The sequence below is a fragment of the Bos indicus x Bos taurus genome, chromosome 3 (genome assembly GCF_003369695.1).
Source record: "Bos indicus x Bos taurus breed Angus x Brahman F1 hybrid chromosome 3, Bos_hybrid_MaternalHap_v2.0, whole genome shotgun sequence".
Lineage (NCBI taxonomy): Eukaryota > Metazoa > Chordata > Mammalia > Artiodactyla > Bovidae > Bos > Bos indicus x Bos taurus.
Window position 1 is genome coordinate 117,399,832 of NC_040078.1, and position 25,030 is coordinate 117,424,861.

At 51.3% G+C, this 25,030-nt stretch overlaps 1 protein-coding gene across 1 annotated transcript in view; it reads left to right on the top strand.

Moving 5' to 3' along the window:
- RAMP1 (receptor activity modifying protein 1) overlaps nucleotides 1-24,284 on the top strand; it is a 41,166-nt gene extending 16,882 nt beyond the window's left edge. The window contains exon 3 of the mRNA XM_027538069.1: nucleotides 23,653-24,284. Coding sequence (XP_027393870.1) covers nucleotides 23,653-23,908 — 256 coding nt within the window. The 3' untranslated portion in view covers nucleotides 23,909-24,284. The remainder of the gene's footprint in view (nucleotides 1-23,652) is intronic.
- Nucleotides 24,285-25,030: the final 746 nt, after the last annotated feature.

Genomic DNA, 25,030 nt, shown 5'->3' on the forward strand with positions numbered 1-25,030 from the left:
GGAGGAGGGCCTGGACCTCCCCGTCCATGCCCGAGGCCGCTGCTCCGTCCTCAGGTTCCCTCCACCTCCACGGCTCCCCTGGAGCTGGGGACAAACACACGCTCCCCAGACGTGGGGCCACTAGGCCCTGGCACCCCGCCTGCTCTGACGTCTTTTTCCATCAAGTGATGAAGGGCCCAGTTTCACAATCTCCCCACTTCGGGATGGAGTCGGGCCATGTCAGAACGGGAATGTCAGAAGCAGACGGCGCCCAGAGGACCCCAGCTGGGCGGAAGGGCAGGCAGATGGAACTCATCGGGGCTGGGGGCTCCCTGCTCCCACGCCTCCCTCCCCGCTCCCCTGGACACCCCTCCCCGCAGCCCCGGAAACCTCAGGCCCGTCCAGGCCCTCGGGGCAGCTGGGACTTCTCTGTCTGGGGCGATGGGCCAGGCTCGTCGTGCTGGACAGCTTCCGGGGTCTTTGGACACCGGGAAGGGGGGCAGGGCAGGGCTGGTGATGGGAGATGAGGATGGGGTGATGCGGTGCTCTGGGAGCAAGGGTGGCTGGGCGGGGGTCATGGCAGATGTCCCTTCTTAATGCTGACCTCACCCCAGCACTCACCCTGCCCCCTGCAGCGCCCCCTCCAAGCCCAGAGACAGGGTCTCCCAGGACCGGCCCACTCCTCAGTTATTCACACCCAGGGTCTACTGGCGGAGGGGCTCTGGGAGCCCGCCCCCAGGCACACTTTGAGGTCACCTTTCTCTCCAAGTGTCTTACAGGACTTAAGCCCTGGACACTTATGTACAAGGTGCCCAGCAGGACATACTCAGGACAGCCCTTAGGTCTGAGACACCTTCTTCTCCAGCTCCTTGTCTTAGAAACAGAGACCTGGGACTTCCTGGTGTTCCAGTGGCTAAGACTCTGGGCTCTCAGTGCAGGGGCCCAGGTTCAATTCCCAGTCACAGAACTAGATCCCACGTGCGGCAACCAAAGATCGTGTATGCCTCAAGAAAGATTCAGTGCAGCCAGATAAATAAATAAGATTTTAAAAGAAAAGAAATGGAGACCCCACTTCCTTTTTTTTTTTTTTTTTTTTGACTTTTTAAAAGTATTTCATTTATTTGTTTGGCTGTGCCGGGTCTCAGTTGCCACATGTGGGATATTTGAGTTGCAGCATGAGAACTCAGTTCTGGTGTGTGGGATCTAATTCCCTGACCAGGGATGGAACCCGGGCCCCCTGCACTGGGATCAAGGAGCCTTAGCCACCAGGGAAGTCCGAGACCTCACTTTCTTAAAAACACACTCCTTTTGGGTAGGTGGGTAGCTGAGTTTTCCCCACTGCCAGGGTGGGGCAGGCAGTCTATATCAATGGCAAGAAGGCCAAGTTAACATGACCTGATGTTTCCAATCCCACTTATGTTGACCCGTTTCTGGGTTTTGATGTTGCAAATGATGCCACTATAAGAATTTTATACGTAGAGCCTTACTTCTTTTCGATTCATTTCTTTAAGAATTCTTGCACGTGGGCTTGCTTCGACACATGCCATGAACATTCTGTGGTTCTTGATAGGTTTGGCCCTATGGCCCTTTTAAAGGATTTCACTAATCCGCATTACCAGCAACATTCAAAAACACGTATTTCCTCATGAGGAATGTGTATGAGTTTAGGGAGATTTTATTTTTGCAGATTTAAATGAGATTTCCTCTTCAGTTTCAATTTGCCCCATCTTTGACTGTTAGAAGACTGGGCTGTTCTCCCATAGCTATTTGCAATTTGTTTTTTTTCCCCCTCAAATGCAGATTATCTGACCTTAACCTTCCCTGTTTATCTCTTGAGTCATTGGGGGTATTTTTAATCTTCTTGTACAAACTCTTGACTACAGTAAAGACTGGCTCTTTGTCATCTTGTTCTAAATATTTACTCTTCATGTTTCCTTTGGTGATGTTTATTTTCCATGTTTTATTTAATTAGTTATTCAGTTACTACAAGTGCCCAGATTCATTCCTCAGAGTTCTGATTTCTGCGAGGTCCTGTCTGTTCTACAGGTTCAGCTGAGTCATGTGGCCACAACAGTATGTTGTTTCTATTTAGTTGTTCTGTGTTTTGAAATAACATGTATCTTCTCAATGCAGTGGATCGTTACCTTAAGACGTGAATGAAAATTTATGTCCTTCCTACCTCAATGACCCTAATGTAATTTTTTGAATAATATTTCCTCCCTCAATTATTTGGTTATGCTTAGTTTAATACATTTAATACATTCTTGTACACATTGGAGTCTGTTTCAGGTAGTTTTTACTTATGTTTTGGGGTCATATTCCAGCACTTCGATTATCATGGCTTTATGATATTTTCTACAAGTTAGAAGTGCTCGTCTGATCCTACTGTGCTCACTTCCCTTATATTTCACATTAGGTTGTGCTCTGTCTGATGTATTTTCCACCTGTTTTTCCGAAAGAACTGAAGAACCATTTGGCCAAATTCCATACAAACTCTATTTTAAGATTCTGAGATGACTGGTATCAATCCATCAACTTAGGAAGGATCAGCTGTTTGCAAGAGCCTTTCCCACCGGGGGCACTGTGGGCCCTGGTGTCCTGAGTGCTGGCAGCTGGTGTTGTGGGTTGACGAGTTGTTACCTTTGGGTGCTGCCTCTTAGTGATTAGTACAAGAAGTAAGTGTGGCAGGGGGAGGCAGGGGCGGGGGGAAGCATGGAGCCGAGATGGGGCCCGTCTGGGTATGAACCCTGCTGATTCTTTCACTGCTTACACTCTCTGGGCCTCTGTTTTCTCTGCAGTGAATGAGTCTAATAGCATTTTCTTGATTAACAGTTCCTGATTTGCCTCTATGCGAATTTCCTTAATTGGGTTTTAGGATTAGGCTGCATGTGTGGGTGCTCAGTCATTCAGTCATATCCGACTCATTTGCAACCCCATGGACTGTGTAACTCACCAGGCTCCTCTGTCCATGGGATTTTCCAGGCAAGGATACTGGAGTGGGTTGCCATTTCCTCCTCCAGGGGATCTTCCCAACCCAGGAATCAAACCCACATTTCCTAGCAGCTCCTGCATGGGCAGGGGGGATTCTTTACCACTGAGCCATCTGGGAAGCCTAAAGGCTTAGCCTCCTACTTGCCGAATGGAATATATGTGTTCAGCGGACTCCTGGAGCTAAGAGTAGGGAATAACCAACGTACCTGGAGCATGATTCGTTCCTGCAAGGAGATCCTGAATACTCATTGGAAGGACTGATGCTGAAGCTGAAGCTCCAACACTCTGGCCATTGGATGCGAAGAGCAGACTCACTGGGAAAGACCCTGATGCTGGGAAAGGTTGAAGGCGGGAGGAGAAGGGGGCAACAGAAGATGTTTACAAGAGTCCTTCCCACGGGAGGACTCAGCTCTGAATAGATTGGGGGAGTTCGTTCTCCAGTTTCTTCCCCCACTGTTTATTAGTTTTGGCTGCTTTTGGCTTCCTGTCTGTGGTTCAGCCATGTGTATGTGGCCCATAACCTCTCACTAAACCGCAGAGGCCTGTAGCATCCCCTTAAATGCCCGCTGTCCGCTACGTCCAGTTTTGTGTTTTTGTTGTTGCTGTTTGGCTGCACTAGGTCTTCATTGCTTTGCAGAGCCTTTCTCTGCTTGCAGCAAGCGGGGGCCACTCTGTTGCAGTGTGTGGGCTTCTCGTTGGGCTGGCTTCTCTTGTTGGGGAGCACGGGCCCTAGGCTCCTGGGCTTCAGTGGTTGTGGCGCTGACGCAACGGGCTTGGTAGTTGCGGCTTTCAGGCTCGAGAGCATGGGCTCAGACGCTGTGACACATGGGCCCAGTCACTCCTCAGCACGTGGAATCTTCCCAGGCCAGGCATCGAACCCGTGTCCCCTGCGTGGGCAGGTGGATTCTTAACCACTGGACACCAGGGAACTCCCAACGTTTGTTTTATCTCTGTGTTTTTCTCCCCCTTTTTTCCTTCATTTAGATGCCACCTTATTCATCAAAGGGAAACCAAAAGGCCCAGTTTTCCATTCAGTTCAGTTCAGTCGTGTCCGACTCTCTGTGACCCCATGGACTGCAGCACTCCAGGCCTCCCTGTCCATCCCCAACTCCCGGATCTTACTCAAACTCATGTCCATCGAGTTGGTGATGCCATCCAACCATCTCATCCTCTGTCGTCCCCTTCTCCTCCTGCCTTCAATCTTTCCCAGAATCAGCATCTTCTGAGGAGTCAATTCTTCGCATCAGGTGGCCAAAGTATTGCAGTTTCAGCTTCAGTATCAGTCCTTCCAATGAATATTCAGGACTGATTTCCTTTAGGATGGACTCGGTGGATCTCCTTGCAGTCCAAGTGACTCTCAAGAGTCTTCTCCAACACCACAGTTCAAAAGCATCAGTTCTTCGGCGCTCACCTTTCTTCACAGTCCAACTCCCACATCCATACACGACTATTGGAAAAACCATAGCTTTGACTAGATGGACCTTAATTGGCAAAGTAATGTCTCTGCTTTTTAATATGCTGTCTAGGTTAGTCATAACTTTCCTTCCAAGGAGTAAGTGTCTTTTAATTTCATGGCTGCAATCACCATCTGCAGTGATTTTGGAGCCAAAAAAAATAAAGTTTGTCACTGTTTCAATTGTTTCCCCATCTATTTCCCATGAAGTGATGGGACCGGATGCCATGATCTTAGTTTTTTGGATGTTGAGCTTTAGGCCAACTTTTCACTCTCCACTTTCACTTTCATCAAGAGGCTCTTTAGTTCTTCTCTTTCTGCCATAAGGGTGGTGTCATCTGCATATCTGAGGTTATTGATATTTCTCCTAGCAATCTTGATTCCAGCTTGTGCTTCATCCAGCCCAGCATTTCTCATGATGTACTCTGCATATAAGTTAAACAAGCAGGGTGACAATATACAGCCTTGACATACTCCTTTTCCTATTAGGAACCAGTCTGTGTTCCATGTCCAGTTCTAACTGTTGCTCCCTGACCTGCACACAGATTTCTCAGGGGGCAGGTCAGGTGATCTAGTATTCCCATCTCTTTCAGAATGTTCCACAATTTGTTGTGATCCACACAGTCAAAGGCTTTGGCGTAGTCAATAAAGCAGATGTAGATGTTTTTCTGAAACTCTCTTGCTTTTTCAATGATCCAATGGATGTTGGCAATTTATTCTATGGTTCCTCTGCCTTTTCTAAATCCAGCTTGAACATTTGGAAGTTCATGGTTCACATACTGTTGAAGCCGGGCTTGGAGAGTTTTGAGCATTACTTTGCTAGTGTGTGAGATGAGTGCAATTGTGTGGTAGTTTGAGCATTCTTTGGCATTGCCTTTCTTTGGGATTGGAATGAAAACTGACCTTTTCCAGTCCTGTGGCAGCTGCTGAATTTTCCAACTTTGCTGGCATATTGAGTGCAGCACTTTCACAGCATCATCTTTTAGGATTTGAAATAGCTCAACTGGAATTCCATCACCTCCACTAGCTTTGTTCATAGTGATGCTTCCTAAGGCCCACTTGACTTTGCATTCCAGGATGTCTAGCTCTAAGTGAGTGATCATACTATCGTGATTATCTGGGTCGTGAAGATCTTTTTTGTACAGTTCTTCTGTGTATTCTTGCCACCTCTTCTTAGTATCTTCTACCTCTGTTAGGTCCCTACCATTTCTGACCTTTAGTGTGTCCATCTTTACATGAAATGTTCCCTTGGTGTCTCTAATTTTCTTGAAGAGATCTCTAGTCTTTCCCATTCTATTGTTTTCCTCTGTTTGTTTGCATTGATCACTGAGAAAGGCTTTCTTATCTCTCCTTGCTATTCTTTGGAACTCTGCATTCAGACCTCTGGTGTTTTGGCTCCCTCCATAGGCTGTATATTGTCACCGTGCTTATTTAACTTATATGCAGAGTACATCATGAGAAACGCTGGGCTGGAAGAAGCACAAGCTGGAATCAAGATTGCCGGGAGAAATATCAATAACCTCAGATATGCAGATGACACCACCCTTATGGCAGAAAGTGAAGAAGAACTCAAAAGCCTCTTGATGAAAGTGAAAGAGGCGAGTGAAAAAGTTGGCTTACAGCTCAACATTCAGAAAACGAAGATCATGGCATCTGGTCCCATCACTTCATGGCAAATAGATGGGGAAACAGTGGAAACAGTGTCAGACTTTATTTTTGGGGGCTCCAAAATCACTGTAGATGGTAACTGCAGCCATGAAATTAAAAGACGCTTACTCCTTGGAAGAAAAGTTATGACCAACCTAGATGGCATATTGAAAAACAGAGACATTACTGGGATTTCTTTGGAAGGAATGATGCCACCTCATGCGAAGAGCTGACTTATTGGAAAAGACCCTGATGCTGGGAGGGATTGGGGGCAGGAGGAGAAGGGGACGACAGAGGATGAGATGGCTAGATGGCATCACCGACTCGATGGACGTGAGTCTGAGTGAACTCCGGGAGTTGGTGATGGAGAGGGAGGCCTGGCATGCTGCGATTCATGGGGTCACAAAGAGTCAGACACAACTGAGCAACTGAACTGAACTGAACTGATATCTATCTCTCCATCTACCTCTTTCTATCCATCCATCCATCTATTTACTTATCTATCATTGCATCTACCTATTTTGTACTCTCTGTTCTTTTATCAGCAATAACTATTGATCTGATAGGGCTCTTGGTTACTTAATCTGTGCAGACAGGCTGTTAATTCAAATATGTCTTACTGTTTTTAACATCATCATTCGTTTTTACGTGTTTTAAATTCAGGCAACAGTTTGAAGTAGATTCTAGAAATAAGCCATGTGATTAGTACATTCTCAGAATTCAGAACTTTCCAAGGAGCTTTTTGCTGCCTTTGTACTTGAGTGACAGCCTGACAGGATACTACGTCTATGCTGAGCAGCCTTGTTCATATAGTTCATGAGCATGAAGTTCACGAAGCTGCTTGTTGTCCCATTGTCTCTGGCTTTTCATCGTGTTTTCAGAGAAAGCAGAAGATGTTTTGCTTTGTCTTTTAAACATGAGCTCCTTTTCTCTGGCCCAGAGGTTCGTGGGTTGCCAGAACCAGGGGGCCAGAAATAGACAGCAGAGGAGCAGGGCAGGCAGGACATGGGCCCGGAGGCCCAGGGGCTGCACCACGGCTGCCTGGGGAGAGCTCGCAAGACACACATCCTCAGACCCTGGCAGCTGAGACCGCTGGGGACGTGAGCCGATGGGGAGCACCAGTGCATGACACCCCTCCCCACCTGGTCCCAGAGCAGGTGGGGGAGGTTTGAGACCCCTCTCCTGGAAGCCAGGTGGGTCTGCAGTTTCCCCGTGACACCTATTTCCCTGTGTCTCCATCCTCCGGGTGCTCATGGTCCAGGCTTGTGTCCCAGGGTGATTTGGGGCCACGGAGAAGCCCCTGAGGATGACTGGGAGCTTCTCCCTTGCTGGGGGGACTTGCCCTCCTGCATGGGCACATGTTCCCGGGGTGGTGGAACGTATCACCAGGCCAGGGGATCAGGGGCAGCCAGGTGCCTCAGTGGGGTGGGGTGGGCATCTCAAGTGGGGCTTCTTAGCCTCATGACTGCCTCCTACTAGGCAAGGTGGGGGACTCACGCCCCCTTGCTGGGAGCCTGGGACCACTCTACCCATTTTAAAGGTAGAAGCATGGAGCCTCAGTTCTCAAAGCCCACCGCTGGTCGCTGTCCTGTGGTACAGAATGTTGTGCGGCTCTGCCCCAACCCTCAGTGTTGCCTTGAGCTCCAGACAAGATGGGCCAGCCAGGAGGGGGCCAGCTGGGCATGGGCAGCTGGCGGGACATGTGGTTGGGGGTGAGCTCATGCTGGGGGCCCTTACTGAGGAGGGGAAGGTAGTCCGTCAAGGCTTTGGGAAGCTCTCGGGGGTCCCAGGAGAATCCAGTGGCATCAGGGAGACAGAGGACCACCAGGGCAGGGGGACGGGGACCAGGGCCCTGCCCAGGCCCAGGGGCGGGGCTGCAGGGCCTGGAGGGGAAATACCGTCCCTCTGGCCGCCAACGTGGCTTCCCAAAGGCTGTTAGAGTCCAAATATAGCGCCCTGGCAGTCCTGCTTAATCCCGGGCTCAGACAAGCATGTTCACCCATGTCCTGGCAAGGGCAGGGCCCTGGGCCCCAGCAGGCTGGGTGCGGCCAGCTGGGGACTTCACCCTGCTGGACCTGGGTGTCCACACAGTGGTCCTGGGAGATCCCAGGGTGGCAGCGGGTCAGAGGGGTCCCACTGGCCTGGCCACCAGTGGGCACTGCTCCTGGTGTCCTCAGACCCGGGGCCGAGCGCTGTGAGCACAGTCACACCCCACCTACCGACCCTTGGAAGACACCCCCTGCATTTGGAAACTGGAGCCTCCCTCCTCGCACCGCAGACCCCCGGAGCCAGGTCCTGCTGCAGCCTGATCCTGAGGTGGTGGTGTGCCCTGCTGCCCGTGGGGAGCCCGGCCTGGCAGCGCCCAGCTGGTGTCTGATGCCAGAGTGGCTGCTTTCGGAGCCAGGGATGGACTCCTCCCAGCCAGGGCATAGGGGCCCAGAGTCCTTCCTGCCCGGAGCAGAGCCCATGGAAGAGGGCCAGTGGGGGAGGCCCCTCCCCAACGGGGTTAGCGGTCTACATGTAGGAGGCAAGCAGACCCCAAGTCAGACCCCTGGGCCAGCCACCTCACTGCCCTCTGGGGCCACTTGCTTGGTCGCCTGCCCAGCTCCCTGGGCTGCCAGGCGGGGCGGAGTCTGGGCGCCATGTGAATGGCCTCAGTGTGTCCTGTCCGCTGAACAACAGAGGGTTTCGCTGTCACAGGGATGGGGCATGTCCACTCGGAGGTCACAGCCAGCTTCGGGGTGTGCGGGCCATGCACCCCAGCCTAAGTGAGTCCCCATTCTGCATGCCCGCAGCTCCCTCCTAGTTACAGGGTGTCCATCGCCCAGCGGGGCGAGACTGGGCCTGTCCTGCCCCAGGGCCCGGTGTGCACGTGCTCCCAGCAGGAGCCCAGACCCCCTTGTGGACATCAGACCAGCCCCACCTGCCACAGGGTGTCCGAAGAGGCGGGTGCCTGCCCCCCTCGGTCTCTCAGCCTTGGGTCCCTGAAGTCCAGTCTCCCCGCACGGCACCCAGCAGCCCCTCTGTCCCCTCTGGGCCTTCCTGCTCCTCCGTGCGGGTGCGTCTCACAGGCTGGGCTCCACTGAGGAATCCTGGGGGTGGGCAAGGAGGGGGTGCTCTCTCTACAGAGCCTGGAGAGGGAGCAGAGGCCCAGTGGCCTGACCAGTGCCAAGCTCAGGACACCAGGACGGGGTGGAGAGCTGCCCGGCATGGTGGCAAAGCTCCGGGTTGTCCCCCAAACTCTGTGGACATCTTCCAGAAACACAGGAAAACGGTGACGTCCTCAGTTGATAGCAGTCACCTTCAGTTCAGTTCAGCCGCTCAGTCGTGTCCGACTCTTCATAACCTCATGGACCGCAGCATGCCAGGCCTCCCTGTCCATCACCAACTCTCTGAGTTTGCTCAAACTCATGTCCATCAAGTCAGGGATGCCATCCAACCATCTCATCCTCTGTCGTGTCCCCCTCTCCTCCTACCCTCAATCTTTCCCAGCATCAGGGTCTTTTCCAATGAGTCAGTTCTTCGCATCAGGTGGCCAGAGTATTGGAGTTTCGGCTTCAACATCAGTCCTTCCAATGAACACTCAGGACTGATCTCCTTTAGGATGGACTGGTTGGATCTCCTTGCAGTCCAAGGGACTCGCAGGAGTCTTCTCCAACACCACAGTTCAAAAACATCAATTCTTTGGCGCTCAACCTTCCTTATGTTCCAACTCTCACTCTCATACATGACCACTGGAAAAACCATAGACTTGACTAGATGGACCTTTTTGGCAAAGTAGTGTCTCTGCTTTATAATATGCTGTCTAGGTTGGTCATAATTTTCCCTCCAAGGAGTAAGCGTCTTTTAATTTCATGGCCGTAGTCACCATCTGCAGGGATTTTGGAGCCAAAAAAAATAAAGTCTGCCACTGTTTCCACTGTTTCCCCATCTATTTCCCACGAAGTGATGGGACCAGATGCCATGATCTTCGTTTTCTGAATGTTGAGTTTTAAGCCAACTTTTTCTCTCTCCTCTTTCACTTTCATCAAGAGGCTCTTTAGTTCCTCTTCACTTTCTGCCATAAGGGTGGTGTCATCTGCATATCTGAGGTTATTGATATTTCTCCCGGCAATCTTGATTCCAGCTTGTGCTTCTTCCAGTCCAGCGTTTCTCATGATGTACTCTGCATATAAGTTAAATAAGTAGGGTGACAATATCCAGCCTTGATGGACTCCTTTTCCTATTTGGAACCAGTCTGTTGTTCCATGTCCAGTTCTAACTGTTGCTTCCTGACCTGCACACAGATTTCTCAGGAGGCAGGTCAGGTGGTCTGGTATTCCCATCTCTTTCAGAATTTCCCAGAGTTTGTGATGATCCACACAGTCAAAGGCTTTGGCATAGTCAATAAAGCAGAAATAGATGTTTTTCTGGAACTCTTGCTTTTTCGATGATCCAGCAGATGTTGGCAATTTGATCTCTGGTTCCTCTGCCTTTTCTAAAACCAGCTTGAAATCTGGAAGTTCCCGGTTCACGTACTGCTGAAGCCCGGCTTGGAGGATTTTGAGCATCACTTTACTAGCATCACCTTGGCTGGGTGCTTTTCCCGGTGAGGGTCGGGGAGTGGGGACCGCCCCACATGCACTGGCTTCCTGGCAGCCATCTCAGCCCTGGGCCTTCTGCCCAGTTGGATCCCACAGCTCAGAGATCCTGAGCCTCTTGCCTGAGGACACACAGCAGCTTCACAGGGCAGCTGGCTGAGGCAGAAGCGGAAATCTGGCTTCCCAAGCCGCATGCCCTGCCTGGAGGAGGGGGCATCCTTCCAACCCCACCCAGGGCCCCCCACACACAGCCCGGCCCCACGTGCTGCACACCGTGCTTCCAGGCGGCCGCGACCGGTCTGGATGCCGAGTGAAGACTCAGCTCAGGGTGTCCCCCCATCCTTCCCCGAGGTGCGCCTCCAGCTTACGGGGTCTGAGTGGGGACTGATACACTGCCAGCTCTGAGTGCAGAGACTGCGGCCTGTGCTTCTGAGAGGCGTGTGCACCGGGGGCCTGGGACTCCCTGCTGCAGAGCCCCTATGCAGGTGGGGAACCCAGCTGTCCCCAGGGCTCATCTGTCCACACTGGGGTCCTGGACAGCCCAGGCTAGAAGGGACAGTGACCCCCCCCCCCCAATGCCCCTTCCCTCCCAGCCCAGGCTCAGGGGACAAGGACTCTGAGTGGCTCCTAGAGTCACAGACATGTCAGCCTCCTCCACGGGGCAAGGTGTGCCCAGTGCCAGGCCCGGGGTACAGCAGGGAACCCGAGGTCACACCCCGGGTGGGCAGACAGCACATGGGCGGCTGCAGCACCCGCAGGGATGGGGGAGACACAGGGGTCCCAGGGCCCGGAGGTCGCGCCTAGGGGTGTATCCCCACAGTACTGAGCTGGAGACAGGAATGTATGCAGGCAGGTGGCGAGGTGGCTGGGGGCATCGGACGAAGGGGTCCCCCTCTCTGTCCCTGCTATGGACCAGGGCTGGGAGAACAACTTCCTCTGGAACAGGAGATGCAAAATCCGGCCTGAGGGTCACCGAGTGGGTCATTCCTAAGTGGGTCCTGAGAGGCGGCTGGAAACAAGACCGCATGAGAAGAAACAGGCTCAGAATTTCCCAGAAGTCCCCCTCCCCCGTGTCTGCAAGGCAAGAAGCTCTAGGCGGCCAGGCGGGAGGAGATCCTGGGGACTCAGCGCCTGTCTGTACTGAGTGGGGCGGCCCTCTGTGCAGCGTCCCCCAAGCTCCATGGACCCCAGAACACTGCTGGCATTTGCCTTGGTGGAATGTCTCAGGAGTGGGACAGTCAGGCTGGCTCCAGGCCAGGAGAAGACAGAATGAAAGAGCAAAAGACAGAGGAGCTGAAGCCAGAGGCCGCAGGGTGGGAGGGGACGGTGAGAATGAGGACCGAGAGGGCTTGTCCAAGAGGGCGGGGTCCCGCAGTCTCCCCAGGTACCTGGCTTCCTCTGCTGTCTAGGTGATGGAACCTCCAGATGGGGGTGTCTCCTGAGGGACAGAGAAAACGCCAGCCTCTTTCCACTTTTCTTCCTCTTCTTACCTTGAACAGCCCCCTTCCAAGATCCTTTTTTCTCACCTTTATTCATATCATTTTCATTTTCCAAGAAGAATGGCATTTGTCCACCTCGCTCAGCAAGTGCCGGTGGTCTGGGAGGTACTGTTTAGCCAGGGAGCTGGTCTTGTGAAGATGGGAGCTGGAACTGACCTCTGCCATTCAGGCTTGGTATGAAGCCTGTCGCGTTGTTTGTTTATTTGTTGACCCGGGAGTATTAGGGGGCACCTCCTAGCGTGTGTCATTCCTGGACAGACATGGAGCTCGTGGTTCCCAGTGCTCCCAGGGAAGATGGGTTTGCCCAGACATGTAGAACAGGAGTCCCTGTGCTACAGCAGACAGAGACCCAGTGTAGTGGGAACCTAGCAAACACCCGCAAGAGTGCGTTTGCACGCCGTGGTCATGCTGACTGCAAAGCGTTCCTGGCGAGGTGTCCTGTGGGTCAGCCCTAGGCCGGCAGAAATGCATGAAGACGCCTATCACTTGGTCTCGGTGGATTTTTCCAGCTGGGTGGAATCTCTCTGATGTCCCTAGTTTAGGGAGGGCTTCGCAGAATGGTGTCCACCTGCCCCCCACCCCCATAGCAAGTCCTTGGGGTCCAGGTGAGCCCAGGTACACTGCTGGCTTGGGTCCCACCAGCACAGCACAAGTTTGCAGGTGACTCCAGAGTTCGAAGTGAAATGTTTTCAATCCAACCATCAACAGGACTTCTTATATGCTCCCTGCAGCGTCAAGAAAAACAAAAGATGCCCTGTCCTGTGCAGCCTCCAGGCACTGTGGGTCTGGGGAACAGTCCCCCAGGTGGGCTTGGTTACCCGCCCTGAGGGCCACTCGGCCCCTCCTGTGTGTGGTTGGAGGCCCTTTGCAGAGATGAGCTGGCCTGGCACACTGGCTCCGAGCCTGGAGCCTGACGTAGGGTGGGCCAGCCCATGGCTTTCTGCCACCAGAGGAAGTGGCCTGGTGAGCTGTCAGCCCCTCCCAACTTTGGAAAGGTCCTGAAGTGGCTATTTATGAAATCTTGGGTGGGAGCGAAGGTGGAAAAACCAGGAGGAAGGCAGACCTGGCCACCTAAAACACAAACGGGTTCCTAATTGTGATGAAAATGCCTCAATAGCAAACGTGATGTTTGCTATTCATTTGAGAGATTTTGTTTTATCACATTCAGAAGAACTTCTTTGTGCTTTACAAAGTTGGGCTTTTTTTAAAATCAGAAATGAATGTTCAGTTTTATCAAACGCCTTTGCCACATGTATCAAAACGATTGCTGCTTTCCTTTGACAAACTGAAGTATGATTTTATAGTAATAGCACTGAAGCCTTCCTGAAATAAACCCACTTTATTCTATACACTAGCTTAAAGTTGCTAGTGTTTGAAAAAGGACATCTGTGTCTATTTATAAGTGAAAGTGAACATCTGTTGCATGAGCCTGCCTGTTCCCAGGCACGTGGGCGGGCCATCTTAAGAGGTTTGGGATCAGGGTTTTGTTAACTATTTCAAAGAGCTGAGAAGCTTGACATCTTTTTCTGTGACCTTAAGAATCTGAAAGAACCGCCTGAGTCTAGCACCTTTTGTGAAAGTAGTTCTTTAGCAATTTTTTTCTTTTTTCCTCTCAGATTTTCAACTTTATAAGTCCAGATCATCATTTATAATCTCCCCCAAAGCATTCCCATTCATCAAAGACTTTCCAATTTTTAACATACATGTTTTGCATGTTAGTCTCATACTTCTTCTAATCTTTTAACTATGGTTTTGTATGTTGGTGTTTTCTCTGCTTTTTTTCTGGATTATCCACAAATGTGATCATTTCATTGTAGCTATTTTTCTAAAGAATCAACTGCTGAATCTACTTATTCATTTTTATGTTTTTAAAAAATATCAATAAATACTAGTTTTCAATAATTAGTAATGCATTTAAACTATTTGCCCTTTGGAGAGATCTATTTTGTGTTTCTTTATTTAAATGTCTTTATTTGGATTCTTACTTCATTTATTTTCATTTATTTTTAGTAATAATAAGATAAATTACAACTGCAGATTTTTCTCAAAATTCAGTTTTGCCTTGATTTCATTAATTTTTACATGCAGTGTTGCCATTATTTTTTCTTAACAACCTATAATTGAATTTTTAAATGCCATTTGGCCCTGAAATTATATAAGAGTGATCTTTCATTTCTAGGAGTTAATTTTTTTTTAATTTTATCCTTTTTTTACTAATTTCTAGTTTCTGATATTGTAGCCAAAGACTTAAAATCTCCACTTTGAGAATTTACCAAGTTTTCCTTTGCGGCCTAAATAGGATCCTGGGACTTTTAAAAAGCTTGTTGATTCTTTGCAGGATAGAAACTTCCTCATATAGTCACTGAAATCAGGTTTATTAAATTTATTTTTCATTTTTATGCTAGTTACTATTCACTCAACCTGGAGAGGTGTGTTACAGCCCCCCACAAGAAGAGTCTGTCCTGATTACTCACAGCAGGAGGCTCTCTGGACCCTGCGGACCTGTGACAACGCCCTTCTCCGTATGAACGCCCCTCTCTTCCCGGCTACCAGGTTACCGGGTTACCAGGTTACCGGGTTACCAGGTTACAGTCTTCTGCGCTGGATTGTGCTCCATCGCCCCCGCGTCCTCTCCTGTCTCCAGGCAGATCCGTCCCTTTCTCTTCCTTCTGCTTTTGTTTCTCTTGCCTTTGAGATGACTGCTGTGAACAGTCAGCTGATGAATGGGGCTTTGTTTTTCCCTACACTCTCCCTGCCCTCGTGGTGTTTGCAGTCTAGAAACCGAGACCAACAGTGAGTGAACAATCCTGAGTTAAAAGTTCAGATACGAAGAAGGACACAGCTGTGAAGGAAAACCCTACTTTGCTGGGGATCCTAACGAGTTGAAGCATCAGAAAAAAAGGCCTGTTTGAGGAGGTGACATCTGAGGGACATGCAGATACTGGCCTTGTGACGACCAGGTGAACGGTCTTCCACACAGAAAGTGCAGCATGTGCAAAGGTCCTGAGGCAGAAACACCAGCCAGGCAGGGTGGCCAGGGGGAGAAGGAGGGGCACAGTTGAGAGTGAGGGGCGGGGGCTGCATGAGAGCTTTTGAATGCAGCACAGGTGCGGGGAGGGGGCAGAGCATTGAAGGTATGAAGCAAGGGCGAGCTGGTGTGGGCAGTGGGCGAGGCTGGAGAGCACAGAGGCCAGGGCTCTGGCCCCGGGAGCCCATGGTGGACAGAGCCCAAACTGCAGAAGAGAGGAAAGCGGAGGAGGAAGATGATGGCTGCCTTTGGACAGCAAGGATATCCAACCAGTCCATCCTAAAGGAAATCAGTCCTGAATATTCATTGGAAGGACTGATGCTGAAGCTGAAGCTCTAATACTTTGGCTACCTGATGCGAAGAATTGACTCACTGGAAAAGACTCTGATGCTGGGAAAGATTGAAGGCAGGAGGAGAAGGGGACGACAGAAGATGAGATGGTTGGATGGCATTACCAATGCCACGGACATGAGTTTGAGCAAGCTCCGGGAGTTGATGATGGACAGGGAAGCCTGGCATGTTGCAGTCCATGGGGTCGCAGAGAGTTGGACACGACTGAGTCACTGAACTGAACTGACTGAGCTGCTAAGCTGAGTAGGGGGAGGAGAAGAGACACAGATGCCCACGCCCCTGGCCCACGATCAGTGCAGAGAAATGAAAGCTGGTCAGTGACGGGGCTGCAGGAGGGGAGGGAACCCCTGGAAATGGGGGGACCCAAGGCAACTCAGAGAGGGCAAGGCTTCCCAGCCAAGAATGAGAGGTGGGGCTAGGCCGGGGGCACCCCGAGAGTCAGGTACATGGACAGCCCGCTGTGCCCAGGAAGGCTTCAGATGGGGGTGAGGATGTCAGGAGTTTTGGAGGTTGCAGTCGCAGGGCCCGGCAGAGAAGTGAAGCAGCGCCGCCGAGCGCGGAGGACCCTCACGGGCGGGAAGGGCGCGGTCAGATGAGGCAGGCCACGGACGGGCAGATGGAGCGAGAAGACAGAGAGCCCCGAGCGAGAGACGGGGCGGGGTGGGGGGGGTGCTGACCGCGAGGGAGGGGGTCTCTGGGGAAGAGGTCAGGGGAGGAGGGACCAAGGAGAGGCGGTCCCCGAGGAGGGGGCGCCATCTGGTGGCCTCGTCCTTCCGGCAAGAAGGGTCCAGGGAGCGCGGGGTCCTTGGACGCCTGGGGCGGGGAGCCAGCGGGCGGATGGATGCCAAAGGGGGTCCTGGCCTCGGGGCCCTCTCAGCCCCCAGGCGCAGACGCCCCTCGGAGACTGGGCATCTCATCCCCGCAGCATCTGTGTGGAACCCGAGAGGAGGAGAGGGCCCTCTGGCCGGCCGCGCCCCCGAATTGCCACAGCCTTGTATCTCTCCGAGGAGTCCGCCCCTCCTCCCACTACATCCTGGAGCAGCGCTTCCCGCCCCCCCACCTGAGGGAGGAGGGGAGTCCCAGAGCTCCATCCCACCCCACTCCGGAGCGGCCTCGGGGGCAGAACCCCCGTGCTGGAAGCAGAGGGTGGGAGAGGGGGCGTCCCCAAGGTGGTCCCCGGGCCGGGACTGACCCCACCCAAGTGGGGCAGAGGTTAGGCCGGTGGAAGGAAGGAAGGCCGCAGGCTGCGGGCCTGCTGGGCCTGGCGGGGGTCTGCAGGAGTGAGTAGGAGCCCGGGGCCACCGCAGCCCCTCTGAGCCCTGGGCGGTGCCAGACGTGGAGCGGCCCCGCCCCCAAGCTAGGTGCCACCCGCCAGGCAGCGGGGCTGAGGGTGCTCGCGCCCCCTACCCCTCGCCAGCCCGGCTCCCGGCTGGCACTCAGTCCTCCCAGCTGCTTGGGATTCAGAGCGTTCCCTGCGCCAAAGGCTAAGGAGACGTGCTCCCCACAGCTGCAAATGCAGGGGGCTTGAGTGTCCGGCTTTCTACAGGCCTTTTAAAACATTCAATTATAAAAATAATATGTGCCTGTAGGAAAAACATGAAAAAAAATCCCTCCAAAAGCGGAGATAGGAGAATAAAAGTCCACCACCCTCTAGGGGTGACAGCTCCTCTTAACGTTCCGGGGTCTTCCCCTCCTGCATGGACCGCTTTATGCTGAAACCACGCTGTCTGTGTCATTTGGTCTCCACGGCTTCTTCTGTTCAGCGTTTTAGCATAACTGTTTTCTTCCTGAATATCTTTTTATAGCTACATAGCAGAGGCTCTTGTAAGCAACTTGAGTCCCTGTCCTACTGCTTGCTCTTTTTCAAAATTAAAAATCTGTAGGAGACATCTTCTTACATGACTTTGGTCTACCTTTCATATTATTAATTTAGGAAAATTCCCAGAAATAGAATTCCTGACGCAAAGGGTATCCATGACTTTGAAGTTCTCCAGACATAATTGCCAAATAGCTTTTCAGGAAACTTTTACTAGTTTATCTTCTACTAGTAAAGATACAAACACCTGCTTCATTTCACTGTACCTTCACCAGCACTGCATAATTCTCATTTTGAAAATGGATTGTTTGGAAGTTGCTTCTTTCTTCCTTAAAAGTGAGGTTAACAATTTTTTTTCCAGATGCTTGTTAGCCATTTGTATTTCTAGAACTATTCAGCCAAAAGCTGAATGAGTATCCTTCTTTGTGTCTTGGACTCACCCACACACCTCCCTATCTACCTAACTACCATCCCCCCACATCAGTCTGGGGAAAAAAAAAACCCTGACGCCGGGAAAGACTGAGCAAGAGGAGACGGGGACAACAGGGGATGAGATGGTTGAATGGCATCACCAACTCGATAGACATGAATCTGAGCAAACTCTGGGAGAGAGTGAAGGACAGGGAAGGCTGCTGTGCTGCAGTCCGTGGGGTCTCAAAGAGTAGGACAGGACTTGGTGACTGAACAACAGCATGTCAGTCTAGCATTTAGACGGGCTCCCCAAGCTGGCCTCAAATGGGTCCCAGTCTCCTTCACGTGCCCCAGCTGCCAGAGTGCCAGGTGGTGCCACCTCCCCTAAAACCAGCAGGTATTTAAAGCTGCTGGAAAAAAAAAAAAAGAAAGTGAACCAAACTCGTGGTTCCTCCTCAGATATTCTGAAGACTTAGACACACACCGCCTGGTCAACATTTACCCGAGTTTATAGAACAAGAAATGTACCCTTCAGGGACCACACACCAGTTGTCCGGAAGTTGTCCACTTACTGGGCACCTGCTGTACACCAGGTCCTTGACCTTGTTTAATTTGATCTGCCCAATAACCCTGTCAGGTCAGGACCTGTCTCTTCATTGATTATAAAGAGACCAAGGCTTGGATGACCAAGGCTGGAGAAGACTCCTGAGAGTCCCTTGGACTACAAGGAGATCCAACCAGTCCATCCTAAAGGAGATCAGTCCTGAATAGTCATTGGAAGGACTGATGCTGAAGCTGAAGCTCCACCACTTTGGCCACCTGATGGGAAGAACGGACTCATTGGAAAAGACCCTGATGCTGGGAAAGATTGAAGTCAGGAGGAGAAGGGGACGACAGAGGATGAGATCGTTGGATGTCATCACCGACTCAATAGACATGAGTTTGAGCAAGCTCCGGAAGTTGGTGATGGACAGGGAAGCCTGGCGTGCTGCAGTCCATGGGGTCACAAAGAGTCGGATATGACTTAGCCACTGAACAACAATAAGGCTTGGATGGGAGAGATGAGGCCCCGGGATCACTCAGCATAAGAGGTGGAGCTGGATTTGAACCCAGTTTTTCAGGGCACCAGGGCCCATACTCAGATGCTCTACAATCAGGACCAGTCAGTCCTGATGCTGGTTGGTATCCCCAGAGCAGACAAGTCCCCTGTGGGCAGGGGCGGGCACCTTCTTGTCAACAAGAAAAAATAATCGTCAAGTGCAGTGCCAGGAGCCTGGACTTGGTGGGACCCAGACATACTGAAAACTCCCACCATACTGTTCAGGAACATTCCAAGCAAAGTTCACATGGGGGCCCAGAATAGAAAGTCTTGGCCAAAAAAGGAAAATGATTCCATTACATGAGAACTGAAAATATAGGGTTAAAGCAAGAATATTTCCTGATGATTATTTTGGCCCGTTCAGTCGGTATAATGTTCTTTTGATCAGAAGAATGTCTGTACTCTGGGGGGAATTCTTGTATCACATCCTTGCTGACAGAGCTCACAATATTTATTGAGAGTTTCAGCTGTCACTTCTGTATAAATAAACAGGATGAAGTGGGCAGCCAACTCCGCATGAGGGATATTTTTAGACGGGGGTGGAGGGGTTGGCTTTGCAGACAGGAAGGATATTTCAAGGAGAAAGTGCTTGGCCCCAGAATGGCCCACCACTGGCTCAGCCTCAACATGTGCCCAGTCTGTGGTCCCTGGTATCACAGTTTCCTGGGTCAGGGGTTCTTCCCATTCTGGCAATGCCTCCTTCAAGGGATAACCCAGCTCTATTCCTCAGGCAGAGCACAGGGGACAACATTTAGGACTGACTGTGTCACCGTGTCTGCACCACACCTAAAACTACCCATCAATTTGATGGGTCTGAGGTGGGGAAGAAGACACTCTGGTAACATGTATCCCTGTAGTTGGCCAACCACATGCTCAAAAGGCTGGTCTTTGGTTTTTAACGACACTTTCACTCACCTCGTACCAGGCTTCTAACGTGTACTAATTCATTTTTCCACAATGAGACCCAGTCTGTCCTGACTTCCTGTAGGTTTTTCCACTTCCATTTTCTGCTTGGAACATGAGTCCTTGTTCTCTTAGAAAAACCTCACACCCCTGTAGGCATGGCTCCTGCACACCATCCACCACTTCTGCCCACTCCATCCATTTAGATGGTCATGTGGACTGAGGCAGGCCTTGTGTGCATGCAGGGTCATGGCCCAAAGGGCAAGCAGGGCAGAAAGAACAGTGACCTAGTGATCGAGAGACCATATGATAGGAGCTGTGGTGGAGGGGTGCTTGGGTGCTGGAGGGACCCCAACCTTTTCCCTCTGCTTTTCAATACATGCCTGAGTGTCTCCTCAATGTTGATTTATGGCTTCTGCTCTGTGTACTCATTTCCTGTCCTAAAATAGGGAAAAGCATATTTTGTAAATCTTCATTTTACTGGGAGGAACTCTTCATTTCTTTGTGTGGGTCCAAAGTTCCTTCTGTTATATTCTTTTGACTGAAGAACTTTAACATTTCTTGTAGCACAGGTCTGCTGACCACGAACTCTATAAGCTTTTTTCTGAAAAGGTCTTTATTGAAAGCTCATATTTCAAAGATATTTTTGCTGAGTAAAAGATTCTGGGCAGACAGGGGTTTGTGGCCCTTCCCTCTACCCCTCCCCCCATCCCCACCTAGTACTTGAAAAATGCCACCCATTGTCTTCTGGCTTGCATAGTCTCAGTGAGACGTCTGCCGTAGTTCACATCACACATTCCTCTGTAGATGTCTCTTTTTTTCCTGAATGACTCCAAGATTCTTTTCTTGGATTTTTTTTCCTTCACCATTGGTTTTCAGCAGTTTGACTTTAATATCTAGGTGGCTGTTGTTGCTGTTGCTTTGCTTTTTTGTTCTGTTTGGGGGGGGGGGGTGTCTCTGGCCTTCTTGGATTTATGGTTTTTCATCTCATTATTTATAGAACATTCTCATTATCTCTTAAATATTTCTTCTGCCCCATTCCTTCTCCTTTTGGAATTCCAATTACAAGTTAGAGATAACATCATTGACAGTGCTCTTAATTTATCACAACTGTTAGATGCTCTGTGTTTTTCTTTTTGTTTCAGCTTGGGTAATTTCTATTCACCCATCTTCAAGTTCACTAGTTCTTTCCTCAGATGCCAAGTCTGATGATGACCTCATCAAGATGGACTCTCTGATACTGTGGGGTTTCCTCCCCCAGCATTTCTCTTTGACTTTCTTACATTTCCATCTCTGCTGAAATTCTCTGTTGGTGCATATTGTCTGCTTTCTCAACTAGACCCTTTATTATATTAATATTTTTAAGTCCCTGTATGGTAGTTACCATATCTGGGTCATCTCTGAGTCAGATTCTGTTGATTGCTTTATCTTTTGACAGCAAGTCCTAATGTTTTATTGAATGCTGAACTTGCATGTTTAGAAGAGAAGAGATTGAGACAAATAGTATTTACATCTGGAAATAGTTAAGCCTCTTGTGTCAGGCTGTTATTATGGGATTTAAATTGATCTTGTGAAGAGTTGAGCTGGGTCTGGGATTTGGTGTTGCTATGGTTTCCTTCAGAGCATGATAGCCTTCAAAGATCTCTGGCAATGGGCTCCCATTGTGCTGAGGGTGGGGCTAGAGAATTTTTGTCTGTGTTCTGTGTCCCACCCTGAACACCTGTGCCACAGAGGAGGTCTCTCTACCCCTCCCTGCAGCAGAGTACTGTTGCTTGTTATTCTATGCCAGATTTATTTTGGTAGAGAGGAAGAGGCATTCCCTTGTCCTGGTCCAGTCTCAGCTTAGAAAAGTCCTAGACCATCAACCTCCTCCCTGTATCTGTGGGGGCTTGGGTGGGAGATTCCTGTCCCTCCTCCAGTGGTGTGGGGGCTTGGGTGGGAGATTCCTGTCCCTCCCCCAGTGGTGTGGTATCATGCAGGTTTCTAGGTCCAGAATGGTTTCCTACTGTCCTCCCAAGGGAAGAGAGTTTTTTCTCCCCTTCTCCCAGCCATGGTGTGTCTTCTTGTGCCCTGGGGCTGATGGCTGTGCCATCCCTCTTTCAGCAGCTCAAGGCTTAGCTTCCTGGAGATAAGGGTCTGGGAGGGCTTCAGTCCTGTTCAGCTGCAGCCACAGAGACTTAAATAGGTAAATGCACTCCCATGTTCAAAGCAGCAGAATCTGTTCATCAGGATCAGTTTTTCTCATCCTTCAGCGGCCCAAGGCAGTGTTGCTGCTTATGCGAGAAGGGTTGGGGAAATGTGTGGTGTCCGTGCCTGCCCCTTTCTCACATGCTCCCCCTAGAGCCTCATGAGAAAGAGCAAAGAGTCACGGAACCACCAGTACACCTGGGGCCCCAGGAATTCCAGACTGACCCCCTCAGCCTACCCTGAACCCTGGGCAGTTCATTATTATGCAGCTGGTACAGCAGCTGCATCCTCTTCACACAGCCTTGCTCCTCCCTGAAACTCAAGTTACACTGCTGACTTGCAGTCTCAGCTCTCTGATGGAACCAAAAAAATCTATGACTTTGTAGTTTCTTCAGCTTTGTTGGTTGTCGTTCAAGAGGAATCAGCATTCTGTTTTGCTTTTTCCATCCTAAGCAGAAGTGATACCTTCTGGAAACTACATTTTCATTTCCCCAACATTGAATCTTCATTTATTTTAAAAAATTGACTCAAAAAATTAAACACAAACTTATAATATGATCCAGCAATTTCTGGCTTCTGAATATGCACCTGAAAGAACTGAAAGCAGAGACTTGAATATGTAATTGAACTACATGAACTGCTACATGAACTCCCAGTAGCACTTGTCACAACAGTTAAAACATAGAAGCAACCCAAATGCCCGTCAATGAGCAGATAAACAAAATGAAATATGTTCAGCCTTAAAAAGGAAGGGAACCCTGTCGTGTGCAACAACATGGATGAACCTCAAGGACATTCTGTTCAGTGAAATAAGCCAATTACAAAAGGACAAAGAATATATGAGCCCACTTATGTGAGCTACCTGGAGTCATCAGATTTCACAGAGATAGAAGGCAGGAGTTGCCAGAGACTAGAGGGAAGACAGGTGTGAGTGTTTAATGGGAACAGATTTTCTGTTTGGGAATGAAATAGTTCTGGAGATGGATGGTGCTGATGGTTGCACAACAATGCCACTATAGTTAATGCCACTGGACTACACAGTTTAAAAGGGTTGAAATGGTAAATTTCATGTTATTTATATTTTAGCATAATTTAGAACAAAATGTATTGGTTCTTGGCATGTACCAGGGACGCTTCTAGGCACTGGGATTACAGAGGTGAACAAACAGACAACATCCCTGTCCTTATGGTGTTTACACTCAATAGGCAAAAAGAATGCATAACCTACCAGAGTGAAGGGTGACAGCACTATGGCACAATTCCAGAGAGAGTGGGAAGATGAGGCATTGGGGTGAAGGTAGGGTGGGAAGCCTCATGACAAGTCCTGTGGACCGCTGGGGGAGCTTCCAGGCTGGGGTGGTCTGCACAGGGTGATGGGGATGGCAAGGGGCTCAAAGGGCTGAAGCTCGTTTTTCCAGACTTCTTTCTGAAGATGCTTGGCTGGTCCACCTTCTAGTCTGCCCTTGGTATGACATCATAGCTCCTAGAATCCCTTAGCTCCAGCTTGCCTTCTGGGGTCTGGCCACACGCTTCCCACACACACCCACCCAGGAGCCTTCCAGGACCTTTGTCTCTAGAACCAGTCACCACCTCAGGGCCTGGGCTTCAGTGGAGCTTGCCACAGGGGATTGGGGTGGAGAGCCCCCAGCTCGAGTCCCTCCGGGTCCTCTGCCCACCAGGGCCTGACAACCTGCTTTTCCACCTGCAGGAGCTACAGGGAGCTCTCCGACTGCACCAGGCACGTGGTGCAGAAACTGGACTGCTTCTGGCCAAACGCGGAGGTGGACAAGTTCTTCCTCGTCGTCCACCAGCGCTACTTCAGAAACTGCCCAGTCTCAGGCAGGGCCTTGCAGGACCCACCCAGCAGCATCCTCTGCCCCTTCATCGTGGTCCCCATCCTGGTGACCCTGCTCGTGACGGTGCTGGTGGTCTGGAGGAGCAAGCGCCCAGAGGGCATCGTGTAGGCCACGGTCTGTGTGTGGGGGCAGGGGGAGGGCTGCCCGCTCACAGAAGCTGCAGAGCAGGTGGGAGGTAGGCACGGAGGCCCGGCCTGACCAAGGCTTCTGGAGCCCCAACGGCAGAGCAGACCCCCGCGCCCCCCCGCCTCCCCGCAAATCCCCTCTTCTACTGAGAAGAGCTCACCCCGGGATGCCAGCCAGAGTGGTCAAGCACACGCGTTGGCCTGGGAAGGCAGCCCAGGGGCTGGGAGGGAGCGGGCACAGCTGTTGGTCTTGCTGGGGGTGGTCTGAGCTGTCTCCCAATAACCCCCACCACAGTCGCGTTCTGCCTGTGGCCAGACTGTGGAGAAGTATTTGTGATTAAAGGATGTCCTCAAATCTGGGCAGCGTCCTTCTTTCTGGATGTGGACCAGTGGGAGTGGAGAGGGCAGACACGCCAGCCCCTCCAGACTTTCTCTGACAGGAGAGGCCCTCGCAGGGACGTCTACAGGGGAGGGTGACGGCCCCGCCAGTGTGGGAGACCCCCCGCCAGTGTGGGAGACCCCCCGCCAGTCTCCCACACTGTCTGGACCTCAGTGAGCTGGGACTCCACCCCAGACCGGGCCGGGTCTGCTCTATGTTCATGGAGGCCCCTCCCCAAAGATGGCTCGCCAGCCCCCAGGTCCCTTCTGTCCCCCAGGCTTTTCAGCGGCCGTTTCCTCTGTTTCCCTCAGGCTGCGGCAGCACGTGCTTCCCAGGCTCCCGCTTACTGCCGGGCTTCTAGAAGGTTCTGGAAACCCAAAGGGCGTGCCCTGCGCCGTCCCTCCCAGATGTCCTCAGAGCTCAGCCCGCTTCTCCCGGGTCCCTACAGCTCCCAGCCGGTCGCAGTGCCTCCAGCCCAGGAACTGCCCCCTCTCAGGCCCACTGTCCTCTGCCCAGCGGGACAGCCACCGAGGCATGGGGCCACAGCCTCTGGGCTCTCGAGTCCACACTCACGGCCCTGGGGCCCTCCTCGGCTCCCCACGGGGTGTGATCCTCCGCCTCTACCAAAGGAGCCAGAGCCGGGGCGGGGGAGGGACGGACCGGAGCAGGAGGGTGGGGCTCGGAGGGAGGCGCCAGAGAGCGGGTGGCCCTCCCTGAGGGAGCCCT